Source organism: Sorex fumeus, unplaced genomic scaffold (assembly GCF_029834395.1).
Source record: "Sorex fumeus unplaced genomic scaffold, SorFum_2.1 ptg000047l, whole genome shotgun sequence".
Classification (NCBI taxonomy): Eukaryota; Metazoa; Chordata; class Mammalia; order Eulipotyphla; family Soricidae; genus Sorex; species Sorex fumeus.
The window spans coordinates 54,720,777-54,740,028 of record NW_026606104.1 but is presented as its reverse complement, the minus strand read 5'-3'; the positions used below and the strand labels follow the sequence as shown (position 1 = coordinate 54,740,028).

The 19,252-nt window shown below is 54.4% G+C and overlaps 1 protein-coding gene across 1 annotated transcript; it reads right to left on the bottom strand.

The window, feature by feature from the left end:
- Positions 1-906: 906 nt before the first annotated feature.
- Positions 907-16,512, bottom strand: MFSD2A (MFSD2 lysolipid transporter A, lysophospholipid). Its single transcript, XM_056123432.1, has 14 exons — positions 16,327-16,512; positions 14,495-14,628; positions 11,941-12,065; positions 5,963-6,086; positions 5,783-5,861; positions 5,234-5,367; positions 4,772-4,862; positions 4,527-4,648; positions 4,292-4,375; positions 3,616-3,699; positions 3,409-3,521; positions 3,017-3,160; positions 2,748-2,924; positions 907-1,363 (listed from the first exon to the last, which is right to left on the bottom strand). Exons 1-14 carry the CDS (start codon positions 16,415-16,417, stop codon positions 1,300-1,302), a joined length of 1,566 nt encoding a protein of 521 aa, XP_055979407.1. The 5' UTR covers positions 16,418-16,512; the 3' UTR covers positions 907-1,299.
- Between the last annotated feature and the right edge of the window lie 2,740 nt (positions 16,513-19,252).

The following is a 19,252-nucleotide window of genomic DNA, read 5'->3' as shown; positions in this document are numbered from 1 at the left end:
TCTGGGGTGCCTGAGGACTTTGTGCACTTAGGGAACCATGGCAAAAGAGACAGTACCTGGTTTCATCCCTGGCACCCCACACGGTGCCCCAAGCACTTCCAGGAGTTAAGTCCTGAGAATAGGCAGGTATGGCCCAACATTAACCCCTCCCCATCAAAAAAAAAAAAATAGTACAACCAATGGCAACTTGAAATGGACTAGAGTATTTGAACAGTGCCAATCAGTGCCGCCTCCCCTTCTCTTCGCCAATCCAGAGGAAGCTTTTCAGCAACACAAGGGACCCTTCCTCAGTCACCTTCCCACAGCACCCAGGGACATTCTCACACTCTAATCCTGCAACAGCTGTAGAGAAAGAATTGCAGGTCTCAGGGAACCCAAAATGCCCAATCAAGCCTGGGGATGTGGCTTGAGTGATTGCGTACATGCCTGGCCCATGGGAAGCCCCGACCATCCTGCCATCGCATCCCTCTAACTCCCAACCAGCTCCACCATTGGGCCCAGAGGCCCCAAGCACCATCTCAGTATGTCTCAGTCAGTCAGTCCCAGCACAGGTAGGTCCTCCTGCACACACACACACACAGGGTGTAGTTCTGGGCAGGCTCAGATGTCTGCCTGTGTGGTCATCTCTGACACCGAAGAGCAGGCTCACAGAAGTGGGGTGCATTTGAGTCAGACATCAGTGTATCTACACTGGAGCTGTTTCCTCCTCTTGATATTTGTAGTTGTTGTTGTTTTGTGTTTGTGCCACACCCGGTGATGCTCAGTGATCAGGAATCTGTGCTCAGGAATCACTCCCGGGGACTCAGGGGACTATATGGGATGCCAGCGATTGAACTCTGGTCGGCTGATAGTAAGGAAATGCTGTATTATCACTCCACAGCTGCCGAGGATAACGACAGAAGCAGGTCTTGTTTTTCCAGCTTTTATGAAAATTAATAACATTAATAGCTCACAGACATAGACAAACACACACACATTGCTATATACAGTCATTAAGTTATTAATTAGTCTCTGTATAAAACATCTCTGCATTAGTGTTGGGCTTGGCCCGGCCAGTCCTTGGCATATTCACAGTAGCAGCCCCAGGGCTGGGCCTGGGCAGCAGGTGGGCAGACGGGAGGGCAGCTATAGGCCTGCTCGGCCCGCCCTGCGATGGGTACGAGAGGTGTCCCGGGCCTGTCCCTCTTTCACTCTCCTCCTGGCACCTGGAGACTGTTCAGTGCGCGAGCACACACGCCCGATTCCTCGTGTGGCCGGGAGTCCCAGGCCATGGTGGGTGGCTTCGGCAGCACGCAGGCCCTAAAGGATGCTGGCCAGCTCTGTGGAGTCCGTGTCGGAGCAGCCGGAGCTGCTGGCCTCTTCTCTGCAAGAGCCAGAGGAGACAGGTTGGAGGATCGGCCTTACCTCTGCTCCACCTGCTTCACACACCGCATCGGCCACTCCTGGCAGCTCACTCCCACTTTCAGCTCTGAAACAGCTGGCTGCTCTGTTCACTGTTCTTTCCCCCACTCCTTGTGGAGTTAGAGATGGAACCTGGTCACAACCACCAGGCCTACCCCTAATGGTGTTCCTGCTGCCCACAAGAACATACTCTGGCCTGAGCGGGCTGAAGAACCAGTATGATTTGCTTCAGCCTGCCCTCTGGTCTTCTGAGGGGCTGGGCTGCGACCATATCTGATGTCCTGTACACCAGGCCAGCCCTGCAACAGGCCAGCTCTGGATCTGAGCTCTACCCCTTAGCAACAGGGCCAGTCCCTCTTGTTGGCTCAGCTTCCGCTTCTTCATCTGCAGAATGAGAATCAGGAATCCCTGACGGCCAGACTTGTTGGAGGACTAAAGGGGATGACGACTGCAGGGTCCCTGAAACAAACTCCGTGGGGCAGGGGTCTGAGCTTGTTTCAGCCGTTAGGGCAATGCCTGGAACACTCTGGGTTTCCAATGAGTCACTGTGAGACGAGGATGTAAGACCACTCTGCACAGTACCCGGCATGCAGCTCAGTGTGTAGCCAGGGAGATGGCTCAAAGGGCTGGAGCACATGCTCTGCATGTCAGAGCCCCAGGTTCCATCCCAATACCACACGATCCCCCAAGCACTACTGCCAAGCAATCATCCCGAGCACTATGTTTTGAGTAGTCCCCAAGCACCACTGGACGTGGCACAAAAAAGGAAAAGAAATGGACTGTGAGCTATTGTCTGGAGATGTGGCTCAACAGTAGGACACCTGCCTCCCACTCACGAGACCAGGGCTCCACAAAAGAGAGATAGTACAGCAGGTAGGGCGCTTGCCTTGCACATGGCCAACCCAAGTTTGAGCCCTGGTATCCCATGTGGTCCCAAGCGCAGAGTTGGGAGTAAGCCCTGTGCACTGCAAGGGGTCGCCCCCAAACCCAAAGATTAAAAAAAAAAGGAATGGTCAGGGGTTGAAGCGACAGGGGTTGGGCACTTGCCTTGCATGCAACCTGGGATGGATTCCCTGACATCCATTATGGTCCCCCAAGTACCACCAGGAGTAATTCCAGAGTGCAGAGCCAGGAGTATGCCCTGAGTATTGTCAGGTGTGGCCCAAAATAAAAAAATTAATAATAAAAAATGAAAAGAACTGTCAGCTGCCTTTCCTGCGAACAGTGAAGGGGCACAGGCAGCCTCTAGGGAGGGACCACGTGGACTAGCCACAGGAGCGAGTGGAGGGCGTGAATGTTGTGACTGCCCGCCCACCCCATCACCTCCCAGCGGCCCCTGCTCTCACCTCAGAGCCTGCAGAGCCTTCTTGTTCTGCCGCCGCTTCTCCTCGTCAATAGGGTACAGCTTGAAGAGCAGCAGGCCTAGCAGGATGAGGACTATGGGGGTCAAGGTCACCAGCATCTTTAGTGTAAACTTGACCTGCACCGGTTGTGAGCAGCCACGTGTCTGGTACCCAGCAAAGCTGTGGGATCAAGTGGGCCGGGGAGAGATGAGAGGGGATATCTGGCTCTGACCGCGCTTGGCCCTGCCACAGGCTCCCCACCCCGCACTCACTCAAGACTGAGAGTGGAGACGCCCAGTGAGATTCCGGAGGCGAACTTGGTGAAGAAGACGTAAAAGGAGAAAAAGATGGGCTCAGTGCCATGGGCCAAGGGCTGCTTCAAGTGGAAGTCGTCAATGACATCGGGCAACATGGACCTGCAGAGAGTGAGGGCAGCTGAGAGGATCGCCCAGGCCTCTGTCTGAGGGGAGGTCACTGCATGGAGTATGCCACCCTAGGGCACAGGCCCTCTGAGGAGAAGCGGCCCACTCCGGCCCTGGTACCCTCACACAGTTCACAGCCTGAACCGCCATGCAACCCCCATCTGGACCCAGAGGTTGGCCTACCTGGAAGTCTCTCAAGGGGCAAGGGCAGGGGTCCCGGGGGGTGGCCCAGAGATACTCACCAAGGTAGTAGGAAGGCAGCAGCGACACTGATGCCAGCTGCCACCGCCACCACGTAAGTGACAATCAGGTTACTCTCGATGAGGGCCACCAAGATGAGGAAAGGCACTGCAGACTAGGGGGGAGTAGATGTGGGGAGGTGAGTCCCTCAGAAGGTTCCCACCACTGAGAGTCCCCCCCAGCCTGGTGGTCCCCTCTGCCCCACTTACCGAGATCCCAACATACACAGCTGTCTTCTTGCCAAACCGGGTTAAGAACCACTGCCAAAAGGGAATGGTGAGTGTGGCCGAGATCTGTGGGTAGACCAAGGGGAAAGGCAGGTGGGTTTGAGCCCTGCCACCACCCCTCCTGCCCTTCTCAGAACCCCAGAGGTATTTCCCGTCCTGCCCAGCACCGTCTGGTATCCAGGAAGCTGACTGGCAGAGCCTAATCACTTCCTGCTGTTCAGGAAGTTCCAGAGGGCTCAGCCTCCACACGTGTGCTTTGCTCTGTCCTCAATCTGAACACCTACCTCAAACTCTGTCCTCTTTCCTTTTTTTTTTTATTTAATTTCTTCCTTTTAAAATCTTTTTTAATGCACTCTAGGGGTTGAACCCATCGCCTCAGACATGTCACGCATGTATTGAGTCATTTCCTGACCACCCAACTCTTTCATTTTCCAGTGGTGACAGATCACATAGTGTTAGTTTCTGGTAATGTATGTACCAAAACCTTTTCTTTCTTAGTCGTATCTACTAAGCAGTTAAAGGTCAGGGTCAGCCAAGAATCCTCCACTGTGGATGTGGGCCTGTCTGGGCCTATCTCTGACTCTTCATATAGAACCATTGCCCACCCCAGACTACTAAAGCCCGGGCTACCTGCCCACCCTCGGGGTCCCATACGCACCATGATGGCCAGGAGTAGATTCTGGAACTCATTCCGGAAGCCCAAAGTGTAGGTGCAAAACAAGGCGAAGTTTCCCTCCACGAGCTGGGGATAGGGCAAACAGGAACAGGTGAGAGTGATGCCCCGCTTGCGCGTGCCCCTCTGAGGGACTCTGTCCCCCCCAGACACTCCTGCTGTCCCCCAGGCTTTGTCCCATCCTGACCCTGTTCCCAGTGCAAATCAGGCCCCGACTCACCATGAAAGCCAGTGAGGTGAAGAGGAAGGCAGCAATCAGCTTGATGTATGGGCCATGGCTCATGACCAGCCGGAGACCCCGAAGGTAGGACACGGATTCAGCCTGCCGAGCCTCATAGGCTTCTGAAGGGGCAGAGAGGACAGTGAGGAAGATCCAGAGGCCTGTTTACGCATGCAGAGGAGACCCAGACAGAGGGACCCGGCTGCTTGGTGCTGGTGCCTGTACCCCTCCCCAGAGGGCCTCACCTCTCTGCTCCCGCACGCCCAGGGTGAGGATGACAGCACAGATGACGTAGATGGAGGCGATGACGCCCGCCGCCAGCAGGTAGGCATTTTTCTAGAAAGGCGAACAGAGACAGTCGTGTGATTTCAGCTAACTCTCTGTGGCGGCACCTTCTCCCTCTGGAAAATGGGAGAGAAACAGGGCCCATGCTACTACCCAAGGTACTAAGGCCCAAGAAGTGAGAAGTCCAGAAGCCAAGCTGCAAAGTCAGAGAGCCCCCAGCTGTTCAGATCTCCCGCCTGGCATCCTCCCCACTCACTGGCTCTCTGGGCCTGGGCAAGTTCTTCTGCCGCTCTCGGCTGGATCCCTTCTCTGCTCAGTCAAGCACTGACCGGCCTGTCTGGCACCCCACATGCAATGACCACGGTGAGGGTAATGCCCACCACCCTCACCTCCCCGACTCCTGCCCTGCGGAGGGCGCTCACCGTTTCTCTGGGTGAGGTGATGTTTGTGCGGTTGGTGGATGTCGAATTCTGGACACAAGGCGTATCCGCTTGGCCCACAATCTGTCCCTGGATGGCTGTGCCCAGCACCGAGCCCAGGACCTCCACAGTCATCCCTGCACAGTGAAATGGAGATCTCTGGGGGGGGGAGCCTCATAACTTGAGAGCTCCCCAGAGAAGGTCAGCTGTGACCTAGTCACGGTGATCGTGGCAGATAGGGTGGCATATAGGAATATAGGGCATGAGGTTGATGGCATCTTGGTCTCAACACATGGGCTTGCTGTGCGACCTCTGACTAATTCCTATACCTCTCTGGTCTTACCAGTGCAAGAAGAGGATGGAATTTTTTTTTTGGTCATTTTGAGGTCACGCTCCGTAGTGCTTGGGTGCACAGGACCCTGAGCCATTTTCCCAGCTCAGACTGCGCTATTTTTAAGATGGTCTCATCTCCAAGAACAGAGCTACAACTAGGCCACACAGAAAGTGAGACGGCGGGAGAGAGGGGACTGGGATGCAGGGGAGGGCACTCACGATAGGCAGTGGCCGAGTCCCGCTCGCTCTGTTCCGTGCTGATGAACATGGTGAGTGCTGAGTAAGGAACGTGGAAACACTGGTACAGAAGAGAGGCCCGGGGCCAGTCAGACATGGCCAGAGAGGCCCCAGGGACTGCCCTCAGCCCTGCCCCCAGACACCCAGGGCAGCCCCACTCACCGTGACCAGTGACTGAAAGAGACAATAGAAAATCAGGTACCACAGCCACTCGCCCTGTGGGAAGTCAGGCACGAACCAGATGAGGAAGTAGGCAATGATGGCCAGGGGCGTGGAAAAGATGATCCTGAGGAACGGGAGGGTCTGAATGGGGGGGTGGAGGCCACCCCAGATTCCTCACAGCATACCAGGGAAAAGGAAATGCCTCCCCTGAATCCATCCGTGCTAGGGCCCCCAGGAAGATGCTGATGGGACTTCCCAGGAGGGCTGGTTGGGACAGATCCCACAGGCCTCTCCTCAACACTGCATCTCAAAGCAGATCCTACCTATGGGCTGGGGAACTGAGAACAGAGGCCGCAACCTCACAGGGCAGGAAGGAGTGAGCCCAACACATGTTCATGCGTGCTCATGCATGCATGCACACAACGTGGGTGGGAAGGGCAGCTCTGAACAAAGGCATTCCTTCTGGGGAGATGACTAAAGGGGGCAAACGTCTGCCCTTTGGACCCCACCTCATCACAGTGCTCAGAGCTCATTTCCCGCGTCAGTAAGGGCGGCACTGTGCAGTGGTGCGAGGCATTGGGAACCACACTCTAGAGGTCTATCCTGAGATCCGTCACTAAATCTGTTTCTCAAAGTGGACAGAGGTAGGGAGGGGTCCAGTAGCCTTGGAAGGTGCTGTTCATTTGCTTAAAGATGGTAGATCTCTGGGGCTGAGGTGGTGGTGGGTGGCAGTAATTTTTTTTTTTTTCTGAAAGAGGACAGAGGGACCCCTTGCCTGCTCAAGCACTACTGGCTGTAGCCCTGGGCACCGCTGGATGGTCCTGGTAGACAGTGGCACTGCAGAGGGCCAAATACATTTGGGAATTTGTGAACTAACTGGATGTTGGGCAAATTGTTTAACTTCTCTGAGGCTTATTTTCTCATCAGCAGAATGAGAATACTATTAGCACCTGCCTTCCATTCAGCATTTGCTCAAGAAACAGTTAAGCAGCATCTGTGAGCAGAGCACTGATCTAATTTCCTGGGGTGCGTTAGGGAACAGAGCAAACAACAGGGAATGTCTGTGGAATGTGTATCCTATTCAGCAAGTGGAAGCCCAACACAACTCAAAAGGTATATGCAGGGGCGAGAGAGAGAGGACAGTGGGGAGGGGGCTTGTCTTGCCCTGAGGCCAACCTGGATTCGATCCCCAGCAACCCATATGGCCTGCCAGGAGTGATCTCTGAGTACAGAGTCAGGATTAGTCCTGAGCACTTCTTGGAGCGTGTAGTAAAATAAATAAATGAGTACATATATGCATTACTCAGTCTTTTAAAAAATGAAATGGAATTCAGGGTTCAGAGGACTACAACAGGGGTGAGGATGCATTCCGTATATAGTGCCCAACCCTCAGTTTACCCTTGACACCATTTGGCTGCCCAACCACCACTGGGTGTAGCCCTGTATGCCCTGGGCACCGCTGGGTGGTAGCACTGCAGAGTTTGGGCAGCATTGCCTTCACATTGAGCTGTCCAGTCCAATTGGCCCTGAATAACTGGGAGTAGATGAACTTTGAGGACATGAGGGGGAAAGAAATGGGCCATATACAAAAGAAGCTCTTCTGTGAGTTGCTTTTATTTTACACTTAGCCAAACTCATAGGACTGGGGGAAGATAGAATTTTCTAGGCATAGTGGGATAATGATGGAGAGGGAAGATTAGGAATTCGTTTTGAATGGGTACAGAGTTTCAGCTCAGGAAGGTGAAAAAGCGCTTGGGATGGGATGGTAGAGATTGTCAGACAACAGTGTGAAGATGCTGAATGCTACTGAGCAATATGCTTAAAATGAACTTTATCTTTTTTCTTTTTTTTTTGGTTGTTTGCAGTGCCAGGGATTGAACCCAGGGCTCACAGGTACAAGGCAGGACTCCACTGAAGACGCACATTCCTGGCCCTCAGTGGTACGCTTTATCTTCAGTATATTTTACCACAGTTCTTATTTGCATGTTTGGTTGAGGGCTTTTTGTTTTTTGTTTTATGAAGCAAAATAGTTTTACTGAAATAAATTTAGTTAGAGAAGTATGAGGGGAGGGGGCCAGAGAAATAGTGCGTAAGGTGATGGCCTTGCACTTGGTTCACCTGAGTTCGATCCCCTGCATCCCATACGGTCCCTAGAGCACTGGCTGGAGTGATTCCTGAGTGCTGAGCCAGATGTAACCCCTGAGCATTGCCAGGTGTGGCCCCCAGCACACACAAAAAAATTGAAGTATGAGGGGAGAAAAAGAAAGAGGAGGGAGGGGACATATTCAAGAGGAAAAAGTGGGTTTCTCCCAGTGGGAAAAAGGCTTGGTTTTCATTTTCATTTTCTGAGCTATACCCAGTGGTGCTTGGGGGACCCTCCTGATTCCTTGAGGGACTATGTGGGATCAAACCAGGGGCTCCCACACGTGAAGCATGTGCTCGCTCTAGCCTGCAGCACTAGCTCTCAGGTCCCATAGCCACAATTTTAATAAAACTGTTATCTGTGACAGTAGCACTGCACTGCACTGTCCTCCCGTTGTTCATCGATTTGCTCGAGCGGGCCCAGTAACGTCTCCATTGTGAGACTTGTTACTGTGTTTGGCATATCAAATACACCATGGGGAGCTTGCCAGGCTCTGCCTTGTGGCCGAGATTCTCTTGGTAGCTTGCTGGGCTCTCCAAGAGGGACAGAGGAATCGGATCCGGGTCGGTCGTGTGCAAGGTGAGCACCCTACCTGCTGTGCTATTGCTCCAGCCCAACTGTGACAGTACCTAAACTAAAAATAGTACAACATTTTTTAAAAAACAAGGGTCTGAAGAGATAATACTGGGGATAGGGTATTTGCCTTCCATATACCAAACCTCGGTTCAATCCCCAGCCCCATTTTGGTTCCCAAACACTGCTAGGAGTAATCGCTAAATGCAGGTCCAGGAGTAAGCCCCCCAAAAAAATTTTAAAAAAATTTAAAAGTCATACACACACACACACACACACACACACACTTAACAGGACAGGGGTGTGGCTCAGCAGCAGGCCTGATACCTTACATAAGGTCCTGAGTTCAATCCCTGACACTGCCAAAAAAATAAAGTTATATAACATTAGGAGGCAAGTGAAATCGAGAAAAGAATTCAGGCCAAAGGGGATTTGGAACAGGAGTGCGCAATTCACTTTCTCTCACTAAGAAAGTGACATTCGTGCCAAGGTTTGGCTGAGGAGGGAGCTGGCCACACACTCCGAGGGAAGAAAAGGGCAGCCCAATGGGACTTTCATCGCAAAAGGTCCCTAGCGGGGGGAGGATGCCAGCAGTCTGATGAATTGCCAGAAGGCCCAGTGGGGAGACAGGAGAGAGTATGAAAGGACTGAAGGGAAGTTTGAGAGGAAATGGGATACCAGGCCATATAGGGTCTGACAGTCTATGATAAGGGACTTTGGCTCTCCTTCATTGGGTTGAAGTAGGGTTTTTTGTTTTTTGTTTATTTGCGTCACACCCAGTGGTGCTCAGGGCTTAACCCTGGGTCTGAACTGAGGGTTCTCTCCTTGCGGGGCTCAGGGCACCATATGTGGTATTGCAGGAGGGACTGATTCCAGGGCAGCCACGTGCGAGGAAAGAGCCTAACACCCTGGACTATCTCTCTGCCCAGGGTTGACGCAGTTTTGAGAATTTAAGTAAGTTGACATTAAAACATAGAAAATAAGGCCAGGGCAATAGCTCAAAGGGCTAGGTGCACATGCCTAGCATGCAGGAGGCCCTGGGTTCAATCCTCAGCACTGTCTGTTCCCCAGGCATTGCTGGATTTAGTCCTGGTGGCCCCAACACTGCAGGTCCCAAATAGCACTGTATCATCAGACCCTAGTAATGAGCTACCCAGCTCCTACTTCCTGGCAGTTTTCACAAGGAGTGACCTCTGGGGTCCCCTATGAAAATGCTTGGGAGGCCCAATGTACAAAAATAATTATTTTCAGCTAAAAATAACATAGGTCAATGGGCTGAGTGCATGCTTTGCATTCACTGTTGGGAGTGATCCCCAAACACAGAACTGGGAGTAGCATTGAGCCCCTGCAAGGTTTGGCCCCAAAACAAAAAAAAACAAAAAGTATCAGGTGACAGTGTTTGTTCGCTGTGACCCAGGAAAAACTCAGCGGTCCTATATAAGCCTGGGGACAGGGATCAGAGCCTTGCATCTCGCATCTCCGCTGCCTCTCTTTAGGCCTCTGAACTGCAGGGACAGCATCTGTCTTTCTGTACTGAAAGGGGGAGGTTTAGATGCTCACAAACAGAGGGGCTTGGTCTGAGAGCCAGGAGGAGAAAGACCCACAAGGTTCTGGAACCCCAAAAAGGCAAAGCTCCTCCCCACACTAAAAGGAGATGGACGGCCTGCGGGTCCCGGGTCCCAAGGGTGTCGAGGTCAGGGAAGAAGTCCCTAGCCCACAACTGATCCAGCCACACCCAGACACGGGGTGGGGGGGCACCCCTCAAGCGCAACCATCGGGAGTTCCCAGCGGACAGGTGAGGACTTGCACCCCCACGCGGTGCAAATCAGGAATCAGCCTGCGGGGCCCTCGGCGACTGCACGAAGAGACGTGGCCCTACCTGCCTGGCAGAGGCCCTCAGAGCGTCCTTCCCACGGGGAGGGCCTCGCCCCCTCCTCCCCCGCCCCCCCTCCCCGAGGCCACGTGTCGTGTCTCCGCAGAGAATCAGGGCTCCTGTCACAGCCTCCCCGAACGAACGCTCCATCCTCTCCAGTCGGGCAGCTGAACAGCCCACAGGGAGGCATCACAGTGTCTGGGAGTAACCCGGGCGCTGCTGGGCAGGGCTGGCCCCCGCGGTCTGTCGGCTCCCATTGGCTGTTCCTCATGAGGCGATGTGGCAGCACAGCCCCGCCTCCCACCAGCTGCCAGGAAGGCGGGTACAGGGCCAGGCCTCCTGCGTTGGCTTGCTTGAGTTCCAAGCAACCCGCCCAGGTAGGCTGGTTCCCTGGCACTGGCCCTGAAGCCCGGATCAAAGGCCCCAATTTGGGCCTGAGCCAAGGGTGGGCGGGATTGTGCTGGGAGGGGGACCTCGTGGGAAAGGAAGCTGTTGGGGGACCGGAGACTTGGGGGAGAGCTTTGAAGGCCGGAGATCAGGTATGGGCACCCCTGGGGCAGGAAGGCGCCCACTCGTGCCTGGATGGGCTGGAGATGAAAGGGGTATGTCCCCCCCCTTTACCCAGCAGGATGTCCTGGAGGGAACTGGAGCTCCCGCCGGTCAGACTGTCCGGTGGGGCTCCTTTGCTGTCTGATGGGGAACCACCACCCCCACCTCGCCCCAAAACCCAAGGCTCAAGAGAGCCAGTCCTGTGCCAACGGGAAAAGATAATTCACCTCATCTTTTCGGGGGGGGGGGGGCGGGCAGAGATTATGGGTGTGTGAGGTTTTATTACCTCCGCCCTGGCTCTACCAGAAGTCACTCTGAAGGGTGCCAAAGGAGATAGCGCTTACTCTGTGCCAGGCACGATTCCGAAAGCACATAAAGAGACAGTTCATCCTCACCACACCGGGGCGGGCGAGGAGGAATGATCACCCCCTTCCTGTGGAAGAAACCTGAGGCTCGGTGACATCAGGTGACCACTGAACAGAGTGACACAGGACTCAAGCCTCTCAAGCATTAACACAGTGCACCTCTGCCACGTGGGGAGTGATAATACAAGAAGCAGAGCCCAGCCTGATGGAAGGGAATGGACCCTGGGGAGCAACCAGGCTGGGCAGTCTGGCAGTTTGGCCAGCCTGGGGATGAACTGGCAGCCCCCCCCCACACCCCCCCCCCCCCCCCGGTGCACAAACCTAGGGCAACTGAGGCCTCAGCTGGGATTTCAACATTCTGGGTTTGGTAACATCATTCCTTCTTACTCTCCCACTCGTGACAAGTCAGATGGAAGGACTGATGATATACCAAAAGTCGCATCTACTGCCGCTTGAAGGAGACTTTCTTACTTACCAGGGCATGAGGCGGCCCAGGGGGGTCCAGGAGGACTTGTTGATGCAGAAGCCCACCAGGGGGTCTGTGAAGGCATCCCAAGCGCGGCCCACAAATAGGATGATGGAGGCATAAAAAGGGCTCACCTGGAATGCGGAAGAGGGAAAAGTTGACCTCTTCCTCCTTCTCCCCATCTCAACCCTCACAGAAGCAGGGGACGCCCTCCCCACCTCACCTATGGCCTCTTTACTAGGTCTGTTAACATGCAGTAAAAGTTCCTGCTAGGGATACTGTGTCTTCTTAGAAAGCCGCCAACTCTAAAGTCCTCCCTTCCACTGCCCTTGAAAACACTCCCTTAATTAGAGTGAATCCAAGACCACGGCTCACCTTCCTCAGTGTTCAAACACCTGAAATCCCAACTAGCATTTTGCTGGACGGACAGAGCTGGCCACATTTTCCCCATCTGTATAAAGAGGAGCTGTGATCCCTATTTTACAGGGTCAAGCTGTTATCTTGGATGTGAAAAAGGACCCCTATAACTGCTTTTAAAACGTGGTCTTGGGAAGGAGCGAGGGAGACCACTCAAGGAGCTAGTACTCAAGCGTTCCAAGTTGGAGGCCCAAAGTCCATCCCCAGCACCAAATGGTCCCCTGAGCATTGCCAGGGGTTACCCTCCAGGAATAGACCCTGAGCATCAACAGGTGTGGCCCCCCAAAAACAAAGAAACAAAAACATGGCTTGGGGCAGAGCGCCTCAAAGGGCTAGTGCACATGGCTTTACATGAGAGAAGACCAGTTTGATCCCTGGAACCACCTGGTTCCTGGAGCACCATGAGGAACTGCCCCAAAACACAGTGCCAGGAACAGCTCCAAGTACTTCCCGACAGTCTCCCCCGTACCTCCCCCACCCCTCCAAGTGACCTGGAACTGAATAGGTGGTTTAATAGTAAAAAATAAGCCTGAATGACCAATGACCAAGGTCCTGGGTCCAATCTCCCAGCATTGGACTGCACCCCTCCCCTCAGCACCAACTAAAAAAAGGGGTCTAGGGCTAGAGAGACAGTACAGGGGTTAAGGTGCTTGCCTTGCACACAGTTGACCCTGACACCACATATGGTCCCCTGCCAGGAGTAAGCCCTGCCAAAAAAATTACATTTAGGGCAAGAGAAACAGTACAGCAGGTAAGCACTTGCCATGAACGTTAACAACCCAGCTTCGATCCCCACACCCCATGCAGCCCCCTGAACCCCACCAGAAGTGATCCCTGAGCACAGAGGTAGAAGTAAGGCCTGAGCACTTAGGCCAGCTTCTCTGGGCTCTGGCCCTTCTCCCAAGGTCCTGTCACTGCTGCTGTTGCGACAAGCTGGGAAGTCAGCAGCTCCTTCCACGCTGAGGTCTAACACCCGAGACTCCAGTTTCACCCTCCAAACACAGGTTCCTCGTGTTCGTGCCTCACTCAGGGCCTGGCCCAGGGGAGTTGCTCAAAAATGAGCTGAGGTCTGGAGATATAGCACAGGGGTTAGGATGCTTGCCTTGGACTTGGCTGACCTTGGTTAGATCTAGGCGCTGCATTCAGTCCCTAAGCATGGCCAAGAACAACTCCTGAACACCTAGTTGGAAATAGCCGTTAGGCCCTAAAACTACCAACCCTCCCCCCCCCCAAAAAAAAAAAACTAGCCAAGGACTATACAGATATCTCAGTGGATTAAAGGATATGCTTTACATGCAAAAGCCCCCTGGTTCAATCCCTAAAATCACCTTGTCCTTCAGCTCTGCCAGGAACAACCCCTGAGCACTGAGCGGGGAGTAGGCCCCGAGCACTCCCAGGTATGGCCCCAAAATTAACAAAAGAAAAAGCTAACTGAATGATGGTTTGGACGCAGGAAACCCGGTAGTTCACTCCCCAGAACACCACCAGAAACAACCCCCAAGCACAATACACACCACCGTGGGTGGCCCCCAAACTAAAAACACTAGATGAATGAAGTCATTTCTCTATTCTGGGCCTTAGGGTTCCCAACTACAAAAAGAAGCCACCCAGATGCCTTGCTTGCAAAATCAGATTCTGCAGCGCAAAGACAGCACTCCTGTTCAGACAAGGTAAATTCTCAGGATGCCCAGTTGCTGAACAAGGCTTCTTAAAGTACAGGGGAACCCCACTTCATTCTGTGGATCCATGCCACTCAAAGACTTGATACACTGAGGCCCCTAATTTAGTCCAGCTCTGCCATGCCTGTGTGCCACAGGTAGAAGTGGATGCACTTCTGTCATAACCTGGTGATATCCACCGCCCCTGAGCTAAGCCAGCTTACTGCTGTCCAGCCAAGGACACGGTATGCCGGCCTCTGCTCAGAACACCACCAGAGTGGCTTTGGTGCTCTTGCCCACCAGGGTGGAAAGACTCCCCCCTCGGGCTCCTTTCAAAGCCTTCTTACATCTCATCTGCTGTGATACTGAGCAAGCAGGGATTTCCTGCCCCCTGTCAGAGGAGGAAACCGAACCAGCCTCCCCTGGAATCCTCAGTCTTTCCCACACGGGATATACCGAAAGGGCCCTGGCAGGCCCTGCCCACTCACCTGAGCCACATCCAATAGATAGATCTGCAGGAAGAACCCCAAGGCACAACCTGTCACCTGGTAGGGGGCTCCCCCAACTGCATAGCACAGCTTATTGCAGATGGACAACTGTTGTTTCTTCTTTGGTTCTTTCTGCAAAGAAGAGAAAAGAATGAGAAGAGACCCAAGATCCTCAGGGTTCCAGAGATTCAGAGGGACCTGCCCTCTATGGGCACAGCAGGTAGGGCGCTTCACCTTGCACATGGCTGACCCAGATTTGATCCCCAGCATTATATATGGTTGCCTGAATCCCGCTGGGAGTGATCCCTAAGTGCAGAACCAGGAATAAGCTCTGAACACTCAAAAAGAAAAACAAAAAAAGAACCCGTTCCCTAGTCAACCATGCCTAGGGGAATAAATCTGCTTTGTCCTGGTCCCACCCAGAGAGATCCCACTTCCCACAGGCAAGTATTCTCTGCTCTTAGGAACCTAGAAAAGGGGGGGGGGGGTGCTAGGTTCCTTTCAAAGATGGAGGGGTAGGAGACCAGAGCAGTAGTACAGTGGGCAGGGCACTTGCCTTGCACACCACCAACCCAAGCTGGATCCGATATGGTCCCGAGCCCACCAGAAGTAAGCCCTGAGCACAGCAGGAAATAACACCCCAACACCACCACCACCACTGCCCCCCCCAAAAAAAATTCAAACACTGGAGGGGCAACATGCACCGGCAGAACTTTCTCCACGCGGTGCCAGCTGCCACAACCTGAAAATCCTCTAGCTGCCAAAAGCTGGCTGAACCCAGCCCTAGCCCCCACCCTGGCTCAGGGGCAGGAGACACCTGCCTGCTGGGTGAGGGCTCTAGAGAGCTGGAGGGGCCCAGTCCCTGCTGGCTGCAAGCACAGCTGTTCTTTCCATCTGTCTCCAAGCGTCCCTAACCCCTAGGGACACCCAGGGCTTCAGGAAACCCTGGAGCTACCCCCCACCCCCACCCCACCCCAATCCGCGGCTCCTAGGGGAGTTACGAGCAGTCTCTCTGGGTGGGGCATCAAGGAGGGATTACTCATACTTAGTAGCAGCATAATTGTTCTCCCCGGTTTCCAAGTTAATAAAATTAAAAGAAAAGGCGAGAAGGAGAGTGTCGCCGCGGGCAACCTCCTCCGTGTCCCCCACCCCACCCCACCCCCCACCCCGCGCCCCCGCTGGCAAAGTCTACGGCAGGGCTCCCTCCTCCCTAGGGCCAAACGATTTTATCCGGTTCTTCGTTTCACCTCGAGAAGGAGCGAAGGTGAAGACACAAAACCTACCACGCGGCGCCACCGCGCTCACTCCTCCGGGGCGGGAAGAGTCCGGCTCCTTTAAGAGCAAGAGCCCTTGTTCTTATGAATGAACGAGAGCGGCCCGGGCAGCGTAGAGAAGGGAATGGGTGTAAGCATGTGGCGCGGGGAGTACGGGGTGAGAGATGGGAAACCAAAAGCGGGGAATCCCCCCCCCCACCCCACCCCCGATCTCAGAAGTCTCTCGAGTATTCTGGGAAGCGAACCCACGCCGCCGGTAGCAGAAAAGCGGAACACAGCCGAGGCACCAGCGCCGGGCACCAGCGCAAGCTGCGGGAGAAAGCGCTCCACCGAGACGGAGTGGGCACCCGGGGGGCACCGGCGCCCACGGACCTTCCCCATCACCCCCTGCTCCAGGGCACCCCCCCCCCCCCCGGGGCCTCCGCCTCCTCGTGGGTCCGCTCGTGCTCGGCTAGCCCCCGGGATCCCGGCACCCAGCCTCTCCGCGGGCGCGCCCCTCTCGACCTGCCCGCCTCCCCCTGACCCTCCTCCACGCGGGGCGCGGGGCACGCACCGTCTTCACCTGGGCCGGCCGTTCACCAGTCTGAAGGATGCCGGTGGGCAGCAGTCCGGCTGCGGACCCGCTCTCGGCGCCCTCGCCTTTGGCCATGACCCGCGGGCCACGCCGCCTGGCACCGGGACCCCGGGATGCAGCTGCGCTCCGCGGGCCTCCTGCGTGCCGGGAGCTGCCTGGGCGCCGCCGCCACGGCCCCGGTCTGCGCGACGACACCCGAGCAGCGGCGCGGAGCAGCGCTCTCTGCCACACACGCCCCCTCGCGCCTCTTAAAGGTTCGGCGCGGCCCTTCCGAGCCAGCCAATCGCGAGGCCGCCTGGCGCCGCCAGCCAATCGGCGCGCCGCCAGGGTCAACCGGCGGCGCTGCGCTCTGCCACCGCCACGTTCCCAAAGCCCCGGAACCGGCACCCGCCTGCGCGCCCCAGGCTGGCCGGCCGGCTCAGCAGACGCGCTCACCAGACAGACCCACGCGAGCCAAGGGCGACCCAACGCGACCCGCTCGGAGTGAGTTCTTCCCACGTCGGACGGCAGCCTGTGGCTTCTGACCGCCAGGCCTGGGAAGATGGGGGGCTCAGATGGACGGCTGCCCCCCCCCCCCCCCCCCCCCGCTTTACAATCCAGTTCAGGGCTACGGAGACGGCTCTATGGGCTGAGCTCATGCTTTGCAAGGCAGGAGGCCTGATTTTGATCCCCTGCATCGTATGACTCAAATCCCCTCCTATGCACCCCAGCACAAAGCCAGGAGTAGCCCCAGAGCGCCGTTGGCTGTAGTCCATAAAATAGTAATTATGATAACAGTGATAATAAATACGATTCAAGTTAGGATCTGAGAGCCAAAAGGGCTGGACTGTGTGCCTCGCATGCACGAGGCTCCACTTTTCATCCTCTGTTCAATATGGGTCACCAAGCGCCTCCGGGTGTAGCCCTGGTGGCCCCTAAGCACCACCAGGTGGCCCTGGTAGTCCCCAACACTGAATTTTCAGGTCTACACTTCCTGGCAAGTGTCTTTGGGAATGGTGCGCTCGCGTGCGTGTACACACACACACACACACACACACACACACACCTCAAAACCACTGGGTGACTCCAGAAACAGTTTAAAATAAAATTGGGGGCAGAGCAATAGTACAGAAGATAGAGCACATGCCTTGCATGGGCGATCCTGATTCAGTCCCCCGTATTCCATATAGCCTCCTAGCATGGCCAGGGGTAACCCCTGAGCAGTGCCAGATGTGGCCAATTCACCCCACTCCACACACACACAAATTTTTTTTTAAGAAAAACTAAAGACCAGTCCAGTCTCACTTTCTTCCAAACCCCAGCATCAGTAGCACTAACATTGTCCCTATCAGTCACTCTCTCCCATCCTCCAAGATTAATCATCCCCTCTTCCTGCCATTGACATCATGGGGGCCATTAATAATGAGAAGCAAAGAGAACACGGTGACTGGCCCTGCTGGCAGGAAGCTCCCAAGGACTTGAAAAGAGACTGGTGCATGGCCCCAGTTCATTAGGACAGTGACAATGGCCTTTTAGAGGCACTGCCTGACCCCCTACGAGTGGCAAGTGTTCTTGTGGTCAGTTTACAGCAGAGAAAAAGGAGGTTTAGAAAAGTAAAATAGTTTTGGGGTGGCAGAGCCAGGCCATGGAGATTCTGTCAGATTCCAAAGCTGTCCTCTTAGCAGCCATGCTCTGTCCTCTCAGCACAAAATGATCAGAAGGCTGAATGAAGTACAGGTGTCTCCCCAGCAAGAAAACAGTGCAGTTCCCATGGCAACCTGGGTTTAAATAACAAGGAAGGTCTTGAAACAGAGCGTACAGAGCAATCTGGTCCTGGACAGACGATGGAAGAACATTAGTCTGGGGCATAGGTCAAACGCCCATGCCAGCAGACTGTCTACTCAACTACCTCTGGGCCCTTTCAGCCACTAGCACCCCCAGGCTACCTGTATCCTCATGAGATCAGCTAGAGTCAAGATGGCCCTGATTAGTAAAGGGGCTACATGAATTTTCAAAGACCACTCACCCTCTTAGGGGGGTCACTCAATGTCAGGCTCCTTTTTCCTTCAAATCTCTGAGTACAAGGAAGAGACAGGAGGTCAGTCTGCCAGGGGTGTCCATACGAAGCTTTCCATGTCCCTTTGCAGAGGTCATCTTGGCATCCAACCCCAAAGAGAATCCCAATGAAGCACGTGCATTCTGTGGGAAGGGCTTGCCCTGACCTCGGAATTTCTCCAGGCACCAGTGACATGGAATTGGCTCTTGTGTGACATGGGCTGGAGTTGAAGCTTCCTTATAGCCCTCAAACCTTCACTCTTATTGGATTATTTGTCAGACCAGGAGCTTATGGAAGGTGAGGAAGTACATCTCTGACATTGCTGCTTCCACTAACCTGGGGCCCGGCTCACAGTAGGAACTTAATGACTGTGTTCACTGATGCCTGTGTGGTCTTCCTCCGCAGAAAACACAAGAGGGATCCATTTGGAAAAGCCTCGCATTCCTTCCTTTAACTAGGTATGTGCTTGATCCCGGGCAACTCAGTTAACCTGTCTGTGTAAAATAGGATGGTTAATAATGATCACCTGATTTGTTTGTTTGTTTGTTTGGCGTGTGAAAGAAAAAATATGCACACACAAAAAAAAATGCTCAGCACCAGTGCTTTGGAGCTGAGGCTGGGCTGGTCCCCCTCCTGGCCAGATTCCAATGTGCCAGTGTAGCAACGCAAGATTCCAGATATGGCCTGACCAAGCCTGCACAATAGGCCTTTTATTTCCCCCAGTCAGGACAGGACACATTGTTAATGCAGCCTAAGACTGCTGGGCTTCAGAGCCTTTCTCTCCCATGATTAGTTCTCATCAGGTTGTGGTCAACTAAATCATTCAGATCCCTTTCACCGAAGCTGAGGTCAAGTCAGGCCTCCCCCAGGCCTCT